This window comes from Leucopleurus acutus (genome assembly GCF_964270905.1).
Source record: "Leucopleurus acutus genome assembly, chromosome: 9".
Lineage (NCBI taxonomy): Eukaryota > Metazoa > Chordata > Mammalia > Artiodactyla > Delphinidae > Leucopleurus > Leucopleurus acutus.
The window spans coordinates 71611640-71631497 of NC_139144.1; the positions used below are offsets into that span (position 1 = coordinate 71611640).

The 19858-nt window shown below is 42.9% G+C and overlaps 1 protein-coding gene across 2 annotated transcripts in view; it reads right to left on the bottom strand.

The window, feature by feature from the left end:
• Nucleotides 1-348: 348 nt before the first annotated feature.
• DOCK4 (dedicator of cytokinesis 4) overlaps nucleotides 349-19858 on the bottom strand; it is a 481996-nt gene continuing 462486 nt past the window's right edge. The window contains exons 42-52 of one of the 2 annotated variants that reach the window (XM_082846152.1): nucleotides 18654-18830; nucleotides 17839-17922; nucleotides 14710-14829; nucleotides 14226-14347; nucleotides 13777-13897; nucleotides 12707-12788; nucleotides 12449-12558; nucleotides 10470-10542; nucleotides 8662-8727; nucleotides 5828-5889; nucleotides 349-2593 (exon numbers count right to left, since the gene is read on the bottom strand). In XM_082846152.1, coding sequence (XP_082702278.1) covers nucleotides 2159-2593; nucleotides 5828-5889; nucleotides 8662-8727; nucleotides 10470-10542; nucleotides 12449-12558; nucleotides 12707-12788; nucleotides 13777-13897; nucleotides 14226-14347; nucleotides 14710-14829; nucleotides 17839-17922; nucleotides 18654-18830 — 1452 coding nt within the window. In that variant the 3' untranslated portion in view covers nucleotides 349-2158. Of the gene's footprint in view, nucleotides 2594-5827; nucleotides 5890-8613; nucleotides 8728-10469; nucleotides 10543-12448; nucleotides 12559-12706; nucleotides 12789-13776; nucleotides 13898-14225; nucleotides 14348-14709; nucleotides 14830-17838; nucleotides 17923-18653; nucleotides 18831-19858 lie in introns of both variants that reach the window. The other variant, XM_082846151.1, reaches the window with a different exon arrangement.

Here is a 19858-nt window from a genome sequence, read left to right on the forward strand (position 1 = left end):
GCAGCAACCAACATGAACATCTGGGCTAACAGAATCTCTTGAAATGTTCTGCTATATAGCTGCTTCAGAAATACACACACATGATCAACTGTTCATTGCCAAAAAAAAAAATTTTTTTTAAATGGCTTCAAGAGCAGGTAACACTGATTTATACTGTGCCCAAGCACTAGTCAAGGAATCTATTAAATTACAGAGGAAAAGGAAATCAAAGAAGCTTTGTTATCTTATGCATGTCACCTTATTTAAATGGAAGGAAGTCTTCTTTAAAGCAACAGAAATACGGATCTTCATATATATATATATATATATATATATATATATATATATATATATATATATATATTAAGGATGTGATTACAAACACAAAGTGTTATCATCAAAAGCAAGTTCAAGAAATTTTCAACCGAAAAACTTGCAAGATACAAAGCTAAAATTCATGTTCCTTTTCTCTATTATGAATAATTTCACTAAACATAAATATTTTAACATATATTAATTTTCTGACATTCAAAATTGTAAAGTCAATATGGCAGAATTATTGTTAGAAGCACATATGTACAAATATTTTTTTTCCGTACATAAAGTATTTGGCATAATTATAACAATCATACTGCATCCACAACAGTTTGCTTTTATTTTTACTTTTTTTTACACATAATGGTATCTCTTATTAAAATTAACCAGTTATGTACAAAAATACTTGAACATTTATTATAGAAAACCTCTATAACCAGCCTCAACAGCGTATACCTGCTGAATGGTTTCATTAAGGGAATATAAAAAAGTTGTCACTGCCTTCCAGGTAAGCTATCAACAAAAACATACACAGTTAAACTAAATTGAGCTTCCCAACAAAAGAGGGAAAATATTCAACAGTATGATTTAAAATACAGTTCATATCTATTGTCAGTTGAGTGTTATAAACAGTCAGTAGAGAAAACAAAGATACAAAATACGTTACCACATACAAGGTGCTTTTTTTCACACTCCTATGACTGTGGCATGAGCGTCCCTATCTAGATCTAAGATGCTGTGTTGCAGTATTCAAGCTAGAGTGGTCTACGGCCATCCTCTTTCAACAAAAGGACAACAGGATTAGCTAAGAAGACAAGCTCCATCAGTAATAATGGAGAGTTGTGAGGAATTCCTTATTTTGTGCAGGATTGCCTTTTGAAAGTCCTTTTGCCATTTAATCATGCTAATATGTTTTCTCTCTGTTTTTTCATTTACTCTATTAATTTACTGCTGTCCTGTATTGATTCCTGAATTCTTGTTAATGGGACACATTAATTTGTGCCTACTTAACACATGAACATCTGTTCTTCTTTAGTGACAAATTTGGTAGAGGAAACTATCAAGTGAGGAAGCACAAAATTCAAGTAAACATTTCTCCTAGGGTCTTTTGCTTCATCTACCCGATTGGAACTCTGGAAGTAAATTGTACCTTGAAAAGAAATACAGTAGATACCATGGTGCCAGGGTACTAAAGGGTTTACCAACCCATTGGTAAAGTAGCGTTTTAAGAATGTAGACATCAGCCAAGGTCAAAAGCAACCTTAAAGAAGTATTTTGCTTCAAGAACAAAACCGCTTCCAGTCCCAATCCTTGCAACCCCTTAAGTTTACTGTCTCACTAGCTTGCTTTAACTTTTAATTCTGAAGATGTGCACTCATCAGTCTGTTCCTAGAAAGAGCCAGAAATCTCACCTTATTTACAGAAGTCTTCTAAAATAAGGACTATTGTGTTTGTTAGGATGTACATCGACTTAATAAGCTTTCTTGAAGTATCAAGTATTCAGTAAAAAGTATACAACATTATCACGCTTCGTATTGTTCGACAATATTCTATTGGTTTTAAGATTAAACTATGTAAAAAAGTGAACATAAAAAGATACAAAAGAAGGCTTTATTACTATTTATCACTTCCAAATGAGAAACGCTGTAATGAAAATTCAGCCATACTTGGAACACCTGGCGTTTGAGATCAGTAACTTTTAATATTGTGCAACATTCTATTAACAAGTGAGTTTTAATTCCATTCATCTAAAGACAAATCTGAGTAAGTTATTAAAGTGCCTACACTAAATGTCTTCTCACCATACCTCTTATTTCTTGTAAACGGCAGAGAATTCATGGCAGGGAAATAGAAAAGGGACTTCTTATAACTGGGAGACTTTCCGGGGCAGGGGTCTGGGCCGCGGGCCGGGGTCCGTCCTCCTGGTCCCATTCTCCAGGTGTCCCGATCGCGCCGCCAGAGGCTTGGGGGGCAAGGCGGGCGGTTCCGCCGTGATGGGGATGGACAGGCTGTGAGGTAGCGGGACCGGGCGCCGCAGAGTCCGCTCGTACACGCTGTACGGCGGCGGCGTCTTGCTCTCCTTGCGCACCAGCTCTTCAGACCCACTGTGGCCTGACCCCGACCCCGGCGCCACCGACTGTTCGTTCACCTGATTTTCAAAGCCTGAGGTTTCCGACGTGCTACACCGGCTGAGGGACGAAATCCCACTGCTGTAGCTGCCGGACAGGACGGGGGAGTTGGAGATGAGTCCTGGGGAGTGATACTCCACCGGAGAGGGGGTGAAAGCCTGCATGGATCCCTGTGCGGAGTGGAAAGGGAGGGGTGGGGGAGACACAGCAGAGAGTCACTGACAGACACTGTGATGAGCTCAACTGTGTCCCCCACCCATCCTTAGGTTGAAGCCCTAGCCCCTGACCCCCCACCCCCCACCCCATGTGCCTACATTTGGAGATACAGCCTTTAAAGAACGAGTAAGTGAAATTGAGGCCCTCAGGATGGACCCCAACCCAATCTGGTATCCTTTTAGGAAAAAAAATTGGACACAAAGAGACACCAAAGACGCATGCACACGGAGAAAAGACCCTGAGGACATAGGGAGAAGGTGGCCGTCTGCAAGTCAAGGAGAGAGGCTGCAGGAGAAACCGAGAATGGTGGCACCTTGATCTTGGACCTGTAGGGCTCCAGAACCGTGAGAAAATACATTTCTGTTGTTGAAGCCCTCCCAGTCCGCGGGGTTTTGCTCTGCCGGCCCTGGAAGACTCATGCAGACACCCAGACTCAAATCTGAGTGCTGGCGTGCCTCAGAACCGCACATATACATCAGGCATTTATCTGCCAGGGCCGCCAGTCCATTCAGTTCACCTCACTGCCCACTTTACTCTTTATCATGGTCAGGACAGAAAGAGGATAAAAGTACTCAGGGAGAAAATGCAGAGGCATATCATTAGTCCCATGGTTTGAAGGATAGGAAACTGGCAAAAACCAAAACAAAACCAAACCCGTTGGAAATACCACTTCCCTTTCTAGCTCAACAGAACCACTGGAAGTTCTAGCAACAACTGCTCACTTTCTCTTACTGGAGATATTATTTTGAAGCTGAGCAGGGCTGTCCCCTTTGGATGGGGCATGAATTCTTCACTTTCCCACCATTCCCACCCCAACACATTGAGGCCTCCTGGCCTCCTTCACTCATTTGTTCGCTGTCTAGCCCCGCTGGCATTGGAATGTGCTACTTCCCTAAGGGTTCCACCGGGAAATACTGCCCCCTACGTACTCCTTGAGTCCATTCAAAGCATATTAGCTTCTTAAGGTCTTATAATAAAGCAACCTAAATGACTTTGTTCAGCCCAGTGTTTCCTAAACTTATTTGACCATAGACCATTTTTTTTCACGTATCACATAAACGGCCTATAAAACCAAGAAATGTTACCCTAGACTAACTTTACCTTGGTCTCTCTTTTGAAACAAAAACAATGCTAGTAGACACAAATCCTTTCATTTAGCAGGAGCCTAAAGTTAAGCATGGCTAGTTAAGAGATCCAAATTCACTGCAATTTTTTGTTAAAAATTAGACACTAAGTTCAAAATGAGGCAGGTAAGCTGAGTCTTCACAGGGTTAATTCCATCATTTATTTGCTGATAAAACTATCAGTCAAGGAGTTTTCTGCATTCTAAGCACAGCAAAGCTTGTAACTTGGTAGCACTACGCCCTCTAATGTAACCCCGGAGTTACAACACAAATGTTCCACCCATTTTCTCTTCAAACCTGCTTTGTAAAAATACGGCTACGAAGCTACCTATGGCCGGTAAGAACATAGGCAGGTCTGTGGAGAGACAGTATACACCACTTTGCTAACTATTTGGTGACTACGTGAACATTTTCAGCCCTTCGATTCTTTCTATTTTTTAAGAATCAATTCCTAGTCTTATTACTACTCTACACAATCAAGTTAAAAAATGCATGTGTGAATTCCATAGCAACACGAGGGGCTCTTTGCAAGCAAGGGGAAGTGTAACGATGCGGAAACACCATGTTGCTTTTGTTCCCATCACATCAAGATGACAGTCAATGGCTCAGGGTGAATGCAGTCCCACGTACTTTACAATTAATAGCTGCTCTACAGAATGACAACCAAACTAGCAAATAATTTGCACCCACCAGCAAATTTTGACATCAGCAATGTTGGCAATGCAAACGAAATCACACTTCTTTGCAATTTTCTCCGTTTGGGGGGGGTTTCCTTCCCGAGTCTCAATTTCTACCAGGAACAATCCTTAGCACCACAGATGTATGGGATCACAATGTGATCCCATGTGTTTGTAGAAGCTAATTTGTCCTATTATTTTACATTAGTTAGAAATGTCTCATCAACAAAAAGGACATGGAATGTGTAAATCCTAAGTCATTCAGGTACAAAATCATTCTTTCAACACTCACTTCAACCTCATAGCAGCCTCTGGCATAGCAGCTCTGAACACCTACCTCTGAATGTACTGACAATCCTTGCAGCCAGTCTGATTCAACGTGGATAGAGACTAAATATTCTTTTTTTAAAAATTAATTTTTAAAATTTTCGGCTGCATTAGGTCTTCGTTGCTGCGTGCGGGCTTTCTCTAGTTGCGGCGAGTGGGGGCTACTCTTCGTTGCGGTATGTGGGCTTCTCATTGTAGTGGCTTCTCTTGTTGTGGAGCATGGGCTCTAGGCGCACGGGCTTCAGCAGTTGTGGCACGAGGGCTCAGGAGTTGTGGCTCGCGGTCTCCAGAGCACAGGCTCAGCAGTTGTGGCACACGGGCTTAGTTGCTCCGCGGCATGTGGGATCTTCCCAGACCAGGGATCAAACCCGTGTCCCCTGCATTGGCAGGCGGATTCTTAACCACTGCGCCACCAGGGAAATCCCTAAATATTATTCTTTACCTTCGTGAGGGATTCTGTATGTTTAGAGATGTTAAGAAGCCTATGTCTACATATCAAATCAAATGTCTGACCTTTAAAGCTTTCCAGTTTGTTTCCCAGAAATTTTAAAATTCATTTTACTGCCTTGTTTTTCATGATCAAGTATGTATCTCTAATGTAAACGGAAACCTTGGTGTAAAATATTATAAGAGGAAAAGTTGGCTTTGGCGTTTTCAAAATGGGTGAGGCTGATGAAAAAGGCACTGGAGAATATTTAGTAGATCTTGATGATTGTTTTTCAATATACGTGTTTGTTTTTGATGTCCCTTAAACCAAAAGACCAGGCTGAAAATGCCCTAGGAGATACATGGGGACCATTTCTTTCTGAATTCAGTGTATATTCTCACTCTAGTTTGTACATTCTCTTGCCACCATTTGGAGAAAAAGCCTAATAATCTGAAAACAAATGGCAGGCTCCCCAAAGGGAAAGCCTAGTGCTGTTTTCTTACCCATCTTCCTCTCCCCCTTCTTTATATGTTCTTTGCCTGGTCTGTGCAGATGAAAGCACCTCATTGATGTACCAGGGAAAAAAGTAACGTGGGGCCAATCTCTAGCCTCAATCTAAACAAGAGCCTGTACCTTCAATGGAGATCGCCCAGCAGGCGATGGGGATACCGACGTCGTGTGTCTTGCTGGTGAAGCTGTAAAGACAGAGAGATCATTTCAGTTCAGAAAACCAGACAGCTGACTACCTGCAAAAGCCCTCTGTGTGTACATACCCATATAGATGATCTAGTGCACAAGGGTCTAGGCAAGGGGGTGGGGAGCGACTAAATGGTGCCCACCCAAAACAGATTCTTCACAAAGGATGGCAGCTCCAAGACATGGGGTAATTAGTGAAAAGTCACCAGTGTATACATGATGCTTTAACCACAGTGACAGGACCCCAAGCTGGTCCAAAGTCCTTCCCACTTCCTCAAAGTCCAGACGCTTCTCTGCTGCTTGGTCTATTTCAAAAGGTGCTTTTAGGTGTGAGGTGCCAGGGAGCAGACTTCGGGAAGTAACTGCTGACTTTGGCCCTGAGCAGGAACGGGAAGACCCAAGTCATCCAGACAGCTTAGAATAGGTCCCAGGAATATACTGACATCAGCCTCCCCTTCCATCCCCCAATATTCCTGAAATGGACAGGAAAGCCTTGGCCATATCATACAAGAGGTAAGAAGTTTTCCATTTATCTCCCTAATGTTTGTCCTCGGGTCTTCCCTTTATCTCTGGGAGGTGGTAGCCTATGGATTTTATCATCAAGGCCAAGAAGAACCCTCTCTTTGTTTCTCCCACCAGATTTTCAAGCCCTACACCCGGGAAACAGCTTGTTTGATGGTACTGCTCTGTGTGTGCGCTTGTGGGTCAAATCCAGCTCTCTAAAGCATAACCACACATACTAAAAGCCTGCCGTGACACCGTCAACATGGTGCGTATAAGCCAGATTTCCCAATTCTGCCTACAGAGGTTTCAATGAGCTCAGAGTTTGCTGCTCTGTGATGAGCTGCCATTCTCCCAGATGTCACAGTGAGGGCTGTAACTCATAAGAAAACTACAGAAAGGCTGAAGGGACGAGAGACAGTTACAGATCCCCCCAACAGTGACCACACATGATGACATGAGGACAGACCATGACAGCCATCAGTGCAGAAGGGAAGGCAGCCCTGCCAACTTAACCGGGAAGAGGTACGGTCGTCCATGTACTCTGCGCCTAAGGGACCAGGAAGAGTGGCCGGTCCCCACACTGTGGGGTTGTGTGGCCTCTATCTTACACGCTAGGGCATGCTGTCAGCGTGTGCCATGTTCCATCACCACTGTTAGTTCTCCTACGTCATCGATTGTGGGTGTTGAGTATGGAAGAAAAACATGCACGTATAGAGAAGCAGATCTTGATTGGGAATGGTATGTCTGGCAGAAGTCAAGGTTTACTATTACTTGGGACCCTCTTTCTCTCAACTTAGGCGTTCCCCGGTACCGTCACTGTGGGATGCGCAGTAGCCCCTGTGCGTACTGCATGTTTACAGTGATGTTTCTCTGGAAAGACCTAAAGTAGTTCTATCAGTGTCCTTGTCTACAAGTCTGAATGAGCAGGAACCTAGATACCATGAATATTACTGTTCCTTAGAAAATGCTTTTTGAGTTCCCAACTTTAGGTACACGCCAGGTTTAAATTGGAGGTTGCCTGAAAATATGGACATCATGAATAAAATACCAGTTACTGGTTGATGAGTTTTAAACTCTCATGGTCACACTGACCTACTTATGCAGAGTATCAATTAAGGCTAAAGTTATTTCTTTTTCTGTTTGGAGACCTCACCTGTCTTTCCAAATCTATTGGTGACTTTTTGCTTTGGCGAGTATAAAACTAACTGGGTAGCACATAGTTTATTTTAAAAAGAGAGAGAGTCATTTTTCTTAGTGAAAAAAGAAACTAGAAAGATGAGATGCTAAAATACAGCAAATGAAACATGGACAATCAAGCCAGAAAAATCCATGAAAAACACAGTGTCATATTTTCTCTTGCCTTTAGGCTGTTGTATTTGTAAAGCTTCAAAACTACTCTAAATATACGTTGTGTTGAAAAGCCTCTCCCCATCACCAGGATAGGATAAGTAAAGCAGGGCAGCCCCTCTTAAAAACCGCCCCCATATGCAGGTCACCAAGCAACGGCTTGTTCAGGAGGAAAGGGGAACTATTATTGTTATAAACTCACGCAGGAAGTTTCTTAAGCATAATTTTCAGTGGTTCTCAAGTCTAGAAAGGTGTGGTAAAATACAAATTCTAAGGTCTTGGCCCAGAAATAGTAAAATTCTGATTCAGTAGGTCTGAGGTTAAGCCCAAGAATTTTGCTTCTCAAACCAACACCCTAGGGGATTCCGTGCCTTGAATGAACCCTTTGAGAAATATGACCCTTGAATACAGACCTGTCTAAGCAGCAGATAACTACGGATGCACTGTTCATTGTTTTCCATAAGCCTGTCCAAATCACAGTTAGTCAATCCTATTTAGGGGCTACCGGAAACTGGGGCATCAGTCCTGAAGAAAGTGGCTAGACTTAGTAAAGATTGATAAGAATGAGGTGACTCAGGATAGCACAGGAAAAATGCTAGTGTCTCAGCAAGGTTAGGGTACCCCCTAAATTCTGAGGATGGCATGTAGGAAAAGAACATTCTACAAAATCTGTCTGTGGGGTTTATTAGGAATGGTGCACTGCTTGACTTAGTGTAACAGGAGTTCAGGAAAGAGGGGGAACACTACAAACAAATTATATAACTACTACTAAGGACACCAAATGCCTACCTTTTTGAGGAATTCAGGACAAGCTGGAGTAGTCAATAAAAGTTATTTTATGAAAGTGATTGTTAAGTGCTTCAAATACCCACCAGTCTGTGTGGGTCTTGGAGGGACAGGGGGAGAGATAAGTTTCCCACCGTCTGACATGTTCTTGGCTTCCTTCCCACTGTCCAGGCTCCAGCTGCTAGGGGTGGGATTCACAGCTGGAAGGGAAAAACACAGCTAAAAACACATGGTCTACTTGGCCCTGTAAACACTCTAAATCTTAGAAGAAAGTCAGAATTATCCAGAATGAAAAAATCAACTGGATTAAAAAAAACCAACAAACTTCCTAAATACCGAACTTTTACTTAATTGCCTACCTCACAGTTATAGTTGATATTTAATTGGGTGATAGCAGGTCTCTTTCTTTCCCTCAAGCAGTCAAACAGAACTATACATCTCTACACGAGAGTGTGGAAACTTGTTGAGAACTATAGATCTGTTTAGATGCTGGATAACAGATGGAAGGTGTAGTCACTAGACTATTGTAAAACTTGATTTTTAGTAGAAATTTCTGGACTAGTGGCACCCTGAAAGGGGGAAGGCAGTGGCACGCTAATATCTCCACTGTCTGGCAGAATTAGTGGCAAGAAACAGCCACGCCACACCATCCTGTTGGCCCTTGTTTCTAAAGTCAATGGGCTACAGTGAAGAATGTCCTAAAAAAATAATTTGGAGTACTGACGGTATCATTCCTTTTTTGTAATCTGCCTGCTCCATGCTTCAGCAAGATGCAGAAATATGGAACAAACCCGTTAGGAACCAGGGCAAGACACACAAGGTTATAAGTAGCCGCTCTGTGATGAGGTTTACGACATCAAGCCTTTAGAGATTTCCAGTAGCTTGCTGCCTGAACAGACACTGCCACCTGATGGACATATCTAGAATTTCAACATTTTACCATTCTTTATATTACCACTTTCATTGGATGGAACTACCACTCGTAAAATACTTTTCCTCCGGTCCTTTTAAATGTGCTTTGTGGTTTTCTTTGGCATAAAAGGTGAGAAAAAGACCACGTTCCTAAATTCTCCCGACAAAGATCAATATCTGACTTGTAACTTTAAAGCAAAATGTGTGTTTTAAAATAACTGGCTACAGTTCCGCTGATTTCTATTTCGCAAGGAAAGTTTTAATGTATCGGTGTACTCAAATGACGATGCAGTCGAGCTCTTAATAAAGACAGTTACAATGCGCTTTACACGGATATTTCGTTAGTGACTCTTAATTCACTGGCCCCGGGACTGCTCTGATTTTTTGAGGCCTGACCCTGGGAGGTGAGCGAGTGCCTTGCTGCCAGCCCTGCCCCCCTGGCTGAGGTAGTCGCATTTAATCTGCTCTTCCTCTGCTGTGTTGCACAGACCGATGCTAACTGGCTATGAACTGCTAGGCATGTGTTTGTTTCTCATTTTTTCAGGTGACCTTGAGGCAGGGCACACTCCATCATGCCCGGGATTGCAATTCTTAAAGAGCATCTGAGTCCCCGCAAACGACAGATGAGCTGGCAGAATGAACTCTGTAAGGCAGACACAAAGTGGGACCAGGGAATCGATCTGAGAAGGTGCTTTCTTTCATTGCGCTGAACAAGTAGCCTAATTGGCCACTTTGTTTCAGGTAGCGCAGGCCTTGCCTCGGTGACTCACTGAATGACACCAAAAGTCATTAAACAGAGGAGTCCCTACCTTGCTCAGATTCTGCTGTTAAATCCTACAAGAACACAGTTTCTGAAGAACGCATCAGAAATAACTGTCTTTCATTCATCTCCTAAAGAGCAAATTAGTCCAGATCGTTAAAGGTCTGGAGATCTGCCTTCCGCACAGACACACGGGAGACTGGAGGAAATGAGGACAAAACAAACCATTACACATTCCAGGACTGATGAAGGGGCTGGCTTTATACCTACCTTTCTCAGGCGCAGAAAGATTTGGGTCACTGCGTGGCAAGGCCCCCTCTCCAATATGATTAAACAGCAGCCTCTGGAAAGGCACAAGAATCTATTTTTATGATGCAATATGCTAACGTGTGAGACCTTCTAGAAAATAAGATGATTATCTTATTACTGAACCTTTTCATTGAAAAAAATGTTTTTATATGCTGTGATGAGGCTAGGAACAAAGAATTCAATTATATTTAAGGGAAAAAGGGCAGAGACCCTTAGGGTTCAAACAGTGTTTTAAAAGTCTATACTAGGGCTTTCCGGGTGGCGCAGTGGTTGAGGGTCCGCCTGCCGATGCAGGGGACACGGGTTTGTGCCCCGGTCTGGGAAGATCCCACATGCCGTGGAGCGGCTGGGCCCGTGAGCCATGGCCGCTGAGCCTGCGCGTCCGGAGCCTGTGCTCCGCAACGGGAGAGGCCACAGCGGTGAGAGGCCCGCGTACCACACACACACACACAAAAGTCTATACTAGATTTCAAATATAAATGGCAAATAGGTTTTGTAATAAAATGCAAGGAAAAAATAAACAGTAAGCAGTTAAGTTATGGTGCTCTTTGTAAATACAAATGCTAGACTGGCAATACGAAATGCAAGTAAGAATTAAAGGAGGACTATTAGCTCAAAAAATCTCTAGTGAATGGACTTTACCTTTTAAATCCTAGATTAGGTTAAAACATATGAAATGGTCAATACGTTACAATTTTTAACCCACAAAAATGCCAGTTTTACATGGTTCTACCTAACATATTAAACAAAAAGGCGCAAAGTCCTTAAAAGTAGACGCACCAGAGCAATGTGTATTACTGAAATTTTGGCAACATGCACACTGTTTCAAATTTGACCCAAAGCAGAAAACTCGAGAGGCTAACCAGCAAGTCTTTCATGCTAACCAGCATGCTGGTGACATGCTCTCCAGGAGCAGATGGAACAAACGCAACATCAAGTGACAAAGGGAAATTAAACCAGTTAGCTGGTCCAGCCAAATGCACGCAGATATAATTTCTGCGAGACATCAGTGTCGTGTGGATGAGGTATCCTGGAACTTTGGGGAAGATCACACAATCAGCAAAGATAAGCCCATCAAGCCAAACCCCACTCACTCTCATCCCTTTCCAGATGTAGCTACAGACTTCTGCCAGGATGGCGTAGAAAAACAGAGAAACGAGCTGGAGGATAAATAACTATTATCCTCTGCTCCCAAGTTTCCCCCAAATATCGGTAAAACTCAGGGCTCCACATGAATCTTATCTTTGAAACCCTCCTTCAAAGCGCTTGAAGGGCCCAGAGGGTCAAAACCTTGGCCCTGCTCTCACTCGGACTAACAGAGATCACTGCAAAACCAAGTCTGGGGTGGGTGGTGAGGGCCACGTGCCTTATTCCTGAGGGCTGCAGGGGAGGCCCTAGGATTCAGCTTCCTCCTCAGTGCATCAAAGAAGAATGGCAAAGGTAAAAAGACATGTTCCTCACTCTTGGGTACCTCAGCAAGGAATCCGTGGCAGCTCTCTCGAGTTAGGTAGAGGCAAAAAGAAATGCGGCTGGGCAGCCATGCGTCTCCTCAAGGGTCTTTGGCTAATGTAAGAAGTTCCTCCAAATTTCTGTTACAGACACATGCAGACAGACACCCCCCAACTCATTCACCCAATCACCCCTCCTAATGTTCAAGTAGCAGCAACGGGATTAGTCTGATCAAGGTGGGTAAAATCATTTCCCATTTCCCTATCAGCTTTCCTGCTCAGGCAATTACCCACGTATCCACATCAGACACATGGCTCACACAGAAATTCCTAACAGCAGGCGCAGGGCAGAGGTGTGCTCTTCACCCAGCTGGACCCGTCAACACAGCCTATCTGGTGGCCTCTGGCAGCTACCGTGAGGCTCTGCAGAGAGACGTAAGCAACAACCAGACGTTTCCTCGTTTTCTAGAATTTCCATCCCACAAGAACTACCTGAGAAGGTTCCACAGGTGTCGGGTAGATGGCGCTGCATGGCCGCTCTCTCGGGGACAGGCAAGAGTTTTCTCTGGAATGTTTGTGTTTGTCAGACAACAAAGGAGAAGCTGGCAAGAGAAGGAAAGAAAGGCTCATCAGGGTGGTGGGCTGGGCCCGTTTGGAGGAGAGAGCCTGAGCATGCGGGGGCCACCACAGCTCCTGGGGGCTGGAAGGTTCTCTGGGCACCCTTAGTCCACCCCACACCCTGGCGCTGACCTCTGGCACTCGACGGAGCAGAACTTGTCACATTAGGCGAGGCAGAGTGAGTAGAACTCAAGCTTGAGGTAGATGGACTTGGCTGGAAAACATGGGAGCTGTTATCAAACACGGCTTAGAGGCTGCAGACAGCGCTGACACATTTGAAACAAAATCATCCGTTCTTTTTTCAAATTAGAAAAAAAAAAAAAGTCCAGTAAGAAATATGGAAAAATCTCCCTAACTCAGACTGCTAAGGATGCCTCTGAATTCATCAAGAATCTGCGATTTGGACTCCTGCCAAAGGACCGCACTCGTGTTCATTTCAGCTACATACATCCTATGACTTAGGAGCAGTTAGCAGCGGCTCCCTGACTAAAGCACAGGCACAAAGACTCCCAGCCTCGGGCAGGTCAATAGGTGAGCGCTTCTAAAAGGCAGAGAACACACCTTTGCATTTTCTCCAATGTAATGTGTTCAAAGCATGAATCTGGCAATACGTATTATGCCCCTTTTCCAAAGACAGTGGTGAGGAAAATTTCCGCTGAATCTTACCGAGTTACTATCAACACCTATCAGCCGAATCTAAATACAAATTTTGGTTGCAAGAGTTACACTGACGCTAAAATCCCTAAAATCTATGTTTTTTTATTTTGTAAAAAATGTTTTATTATGGGACATTTCCAACATGTACCTAAGTGGAGAGATCTTACAATGGGCCCCTAAACCATATCTTCTTAAAAGGAAAACAACAAAACACTTAGAAATGCTAAGAGGTCAGTGGTGACAAGCTCCAGGAGTCCCAACTGAAGACCCGACTCAGAGGCAGAGCTCAAAGTGCCCCCCTGCACGGCCTGCCCGGGCTTTCCCATGGCTCGCTCAGGTCTTCTTACAGTGGATGGGGGAGCTTTGAGAGAATCATCTTTGTAGACTCCAGAGACCAATAAGGCAACAGGAGTGTTTAAAGGTTTGTCCTTAAGTCAAGTGCTCGCTCAGAGGTCTGTTCCTAAGCACAGCAGAGTGAACGGAAACACTCATGATTGAGACAGAAAGGGAATAAACAGGACCAGACAAAAAAGCTAATCAAGTACCTGCATGTTAAAGACTTCATCAGAGCTTTCTGATTGCCCTGTAATATTGCTTACTTCAGCAGAAGCTTGTGAGGACAGTGAGGAAGAAGAATATCGGTTGACAGCTGGGTAACTTAATGGGCTGTTTTGGGGGGAAAAAAAATGGTTGTTAACTCAGTCTCTGAATTGTACTTTATCACATGCTGGCATGGTATAAAACCAAAGGGGAAAAAAAATATGCACATCCCATTTTGTTGTCTCCTGTTTGCCTCAATATGATCAAATGTCTGAGTTTATTTCTCACGCTGTTGCTGTGTTACCAGTGGCAGATGTCTGCAGCTGCCTCGAGGGTTAATTATTTCATTAAGAAATTGCGTATTTGACAAATTGTGCCGCAAAGAACGAGAGAATCGTTCCAGATCATCTTGTGGGGACGCCAAAGTGTCAAGATAATTCAGAATATGACTTACCTGCGTCTAGGAATTACCCTGGTACCATCTGGGCTCATAGAAGCAGGTGCTGAGTTTCTACACACGCGAGGGCTTCCATTAGGAAAATGGACTGGACTGGCTTGTATACAAGCAGAGAATTCCTAAAGAGGTAGTAAAGAAAATGTTTCAGAATAGTAATTACAAGGGCAAAAATCACTCGTGAGGTATTTCGCTGCACTAGATGTGCACTGTAATTGTCATGAAGTCTTTCTATAGGGAACTTATAAAGGTAAGTTTCATTATTATTAAGCTTTCTCTCATTTACTTTTTTGTTTTCATAAAGGTTGAGAGTGACAAACAGAAGTTAATGCAATTTTAGTATTTGAGGGCTCTCTGGTAAAATGGTGCATGCAGTTTGGTAGAAAAACCAAAAGATGTCACTATTGGATATTTCACCGTCCCTCTACCAAAAAGCAAATGGCAGAGGTCAGACTGCCCCCCCATGGACACTTTGTGTACTTACCTGTATTCCTAAACTGGACTTCATCACAAAGAACTGGTCGACCAGCTTTTTGTGAAGCGGTCTCATATCTTGAGGTACAAACTTCTCATGCACGGCCAAGCCAAATTCCAAAATCTGTGCCTTGATAGTAACAGGAGGAGAAAATCCACATCAGTGGGTACCTCCTCTCAGTGCCTGCTAGGGGATTCAAGCACGGTACCATGCATTTTGCATGCAATATTGCTAATCTCTCAATCTGACAAGATAGCAACAATCCTTAGTTTACCGGGGAGGACACCGAGGATCAGAAAATTCTGCATGTACTAAAATTCCGCATGTACTACAGGACAAATGAGGATTTGAACTTAGGTCTCTGATTCCAAAGACTTGATTTTCCTACTACCTCAAGTTTCTTTCCCATGATTTTCGACCTATAGCAACCACCATTTTAAAACAGTTAAGTGTTTCTTTGGCCCCTTCCTGCACTTCTCAGGATGGGGCAGGGAATGGGGGTTCCCTGTTAGGAGGGGCAGGTGGGTCTCCCCCAGGGACCTCTTTTCTGGATGGCGCCCTCTCTGCCACGTTTCCCTTCTCTCTCCCATCAGGTTCTTCTCCCTCCCTCTCTCAGATTTTCAAAATCTGTCAGGGAGGAAGGGACAAGTGAACGGAAATTCCGTAACAGTTGCAATGCTTCTTGTTTTTGTTAAAAAAATAGTATTCTTGTTCACTTATTCTAATGCAAAAAGGAACAGCTCCTATCTTTAAAGAAGTTTTCCTGCTGTGAGAACCTAAACCAAGATGAATATAAACATGCAAGTTTTCTCTGTACAGGTATCAAAAGTGCTTAATTCCTTTGATTTGAGTAGCAGCTGTCTTTTACATTTTCAAAAATTCCCCATGCTATAGTGGTCAAAAGAACACATTCCAGAGGCTGAGAGGAAAACAAATCACACGTCACCACAATGGCGCTTCATCTTTACAGCCCGTGAAGGTTCAAGTTTGAAAGCCAGGGCAGACAGTACTGACTCTGGGGGGTGAGAGCATCCAGCACCTTCCAAAGGGGTCAGAACTGCGGCAACTTCTGCTCTGGATGCCCATCTACCACCAGCACATTTGCATAAAGATAAAAATAGCTTGAAATAAACATCAAGGACAGCTTGAAAGGAACAGCTTGAGTGGAGCGTATGTCTGAGGCATAAAGGGCTAGCTCGGTCTCTGTGGGGAGGGTAGGAGGGATGGAGGAGCTGAGCCTAAGTGTAGATGCCTCAGTCCTTTGCATCTTAGACACTAGCTGGGAGGGGCCCTCCCTTTTGTGCAGATAACGTCGCAGGTTGGGTTCTCCCAGAAGTAGGCTCCAGCATGGAGATTAGGCTGTTTACTGGGGTGTATCCTTGAGATCACTGCCTGTGGGAGGGAGGGAGGGAGGGGCAGAAGTGGGACTTGACCAAAAAAGAAACTGAACTGGATGGCAGCCTGGCAGCCTTCTGCCAACCCCAGGGGAGCTCTGGACCTTTAACGGTCTGTCACAGTTGTGCTATGTTGGGCCCAAATGGCCAGGCTCTGTCTCTCCTCCCCAGTCACTGGACGCAGGTCATCTAGGAAGGTGGAGATCTTAGGCTACGTGGCTCTCTGCAGCAGAGGCAACGCCGGAGGACCTGAGAGCCTAAGGTGTCTTCTAGCAGGTAGGGCCACAACTCCCTTCCGGAAGGGGCACTGGGCCAGTGCATCTCCATGTCTACTAGACAGTTCTCTGAACTACCTCACAGAGGTCCAGAGGACGGTGCCCAACCCCTTTCCTATGGTCCCACAAAGACTTGCACTACATGGCCTATGATAGGATCTAATGCTTCCTAGGCCATAGCTCTTTCCACAAGGCCCCACGAACATAATCAGGCAGAATGTGGAGGAAACCAAGGTCCCTCAATTTTTATTTTTCTTGAGAGACTTCTTAACCCTTTTGATTTTAACTCGAGGGAAAGAATGCAGTCAGACTGAATACAGCAGGAAAGTGTCCTGGGGTGAGGCAAATCACTCATAAGAGACCGTGCTGGTAAAATACAGACTTTTAAAAGTCAAAAAAGGCTAAAGTTGTTCCATAATCCTCAGTACTGGATAACCTAAGCTGCTCACTTCATTTCGAGAATCTACGTCACCCCCAGGGCCACAATGAGAATTTAACTTATTCTATATTTCCTTGCAGGTCAACTGTAAGTAATTCCTCTCTCTTTTTCAGAATCTGTACAACTGACCCTCTTCCAGCCATGGCCCTTGTCCATGGCCACTTCTCTCCCTTCAGTATTAAGTTTTGTGGACTAAGCCTTCAGAGCATAAAATATGGACTAAAACCAGATACAACCTCATCATTTCCTAATCCCAAACAGCATGTTTTATTTGTTTTTTAATTTGGTATTATCAAGTGGAAAGAGATGCTTTTGTCACATTTTATCGTACATATTCCATTTTTCATGGGTATAAAACTTCCTATTGAACCCAGCCTCCCAACCATAATGTCTCCCACCTCAGAGGTTTTCAAACCATTTTCAGGCCAAGAGCTATCAAAAGGGGCACAGCAGGCAACAGATTTTTCACTCTGGTTCTTTGTACTTGATGGAACCAAAGAAATAAAAACCAACTATGCTTCTGTAACGTTGAAAATGATGAGGTTGTATCTAGTTTTGTCCATATCATATAATCTATAGGCTTAGTCTGCACAACGGGATACTTCTAAAGCTAAGGGTATTGACTGCCCACTTCCTTATTCTAACATTTAAGTAATAATCTCATTCATTCATTTACTTATTTATTCATTTTGAGTTAGCCTGAACTTATTTGATCCCAAAATCTTGAGTGAAAAGTTGGCGTAAGTCTTTGGGGAGACTATTCAAAGAACGTTCCAAGAGATGACATGAGGTTGTTTGTTGTAAGGGGCTGCCATAGTCTACTCATTGGTTTTTGTTTTTGTTTTGCATTAAAGTGGGAAGAAAACTTAGAAATTAGCAAGTTAGGATACACTACAAGTGAATCTGTAACCCCTGACTGCTAGCTTCAGTTAGATCACTGATGTTGAAAACCATGTAGATGGGTCTCCAGTTAAGCAAGTACGTATCTACGCAGAAGAGGGGGAAGGTGATGGGCTTCTGCTCCCCTTACCTGCTCAAGCATCAGCTCTCTTAACCGTGCAATTTTCTCTCCATCTTCAGGGTGACTTAAGATATATTCTTTGACAAAGAATGCCTAGTAAGAGAAGGGATAGTCAGTTTATTTCAGGAGAGTTACAAAGGAAGTGAAAGACACCGCTGTTGTTTTTTAAAGTCATCTTTAAAGAAATGATACCATTATACACCACTTTTGGGGGACAGACAGTGATTCTGAGTACGGTCAGCTGATCAGATGGGAATATAAGGAAATGATTGTTAACAGGAGATCAGAGATTGTATAAACTTTGTACCTTTGGTAAAACAAATAGCAAATCCAAATCAATAAGCTTTATGACATTACATCCTAAAATAAATTGCCTTAAAACTCAGAATGATCAAGATGGTGGCCTCACCTTCCAAGCTACTGTACCTTTCTGTTTAAAACTAAGACAGCAGATGAAAAATCCACTTAAAATATCTTCTAAACAAGATCAAATTTTTTTATGTCCAAGAACCACTCTTTGCTCAGGGAAATGGGTTTAGGTAGACATTCATTAAACAATCCCGATACCCTCACTTCTTTTATTCATCCAAGAAAACACACACACACACACACTTTTATCCTCAAAATATCACATTTTGGGAAACAGAGTAAGTGTGCATCACAAATTACTGTATGTTTGCTCTATCTAACAAAGAAATCTGGTTGTGTTAATTGTAGCCCTATGATAGCAGGCTGATGTGATGTGTGCATATTTTGAAAAAAGATTTCTCAAACCTTAAGAAATCACATATGAAAACTTTCAAACGACAATATCTAATCCTCACCTCTTGATACCTGGAAACTCCACCATTAACCGCAGCATCTATAACTCCATTCAGGCACATGGTCAGGGGATTAATATTCTGCATCTGTCTTGTCTGACACTGACTAATCAGAGTCTTCAGCTGCTGATTCTTATTTTCCAATACTTCAGTTGCATTTTCAAGAGGACTCATTTCTACCTGAGAACAAATGAGCATAAATATATATTGGATTTTGCGACATTCAGGAAGAAAGACAAGGGACTTCCCTGGAGGTCCAGTGGTTAAGACTTCACGCTTCCAGTGCAGGGGGCACAGGTTCGATCCCTTGTCAGGGAACTAAGATCCTGCATCCCGCATGCCGTGAAGTATGGCCAAAAAAAAAAAAAAAAAAAAGAAAGAAAGAAAGAAAAGAAAAAAAAGAAAGACAAAGTAGATTATCCGTGTTCTGAATTATCTGTGCTCCCCCTTGGCTCCCATCAATATCTCTACCAGGGGCCATAGTAGAATAGACAAGGATGTGGAAGACAAATTAGCTGTTTGTAAGGTCTGGGAAGAGAAGGTGATTCTATTCATTGGTTGAAATGTGGTTTGGATAATCAGCACTAATCAACTACATATTAGCAATGCAACAATCAATTTAAACCTTAGAAGAAAATTCAAGCATGTCTTTTAAAACTTGTTTTTCTTTTCTTTTGAAGGCTAAGGGTTCAAGGGCCCTGCATATTATAACGTCTTTCTAGATACTAAATGCGAAGTACCACAGGAGATACAAAGATGCATTTACAGATCCTCTGATGTCAAGGAGATTTCAGCCTGGTTGGGAAGATGGAACATATGCCCATATGAACCCCATATGCATATATAACAGCACCATAAGGTGGCACAGGATGCCACACAGTTGGGAGTTATAGAAAATAAGATATTCATATATGCCGCAGGATTTATTTGTTGAAGGAGAGCCAAATAGAATCATAATGACTTAACAATTCTCAGTTATGGGAGGCCTAATTGTGAAAATGATGAAAGTGCTCTTCAAATGTATAGCACTGTGACTGTTATTGTCACTGACGTTCTCTTTGAAGAGAAGGTCTGCTAAGCTCTCAGCTGTACAATAATTCAAGCTTACTGTAAGCACATTTCAATACTGGTTCTTTCAGTTAAGGAAAGTTTTTAAAGGTCACTTAGATCATCTTAAACCAACACTGAAAAGTACTAGAATAATTTGA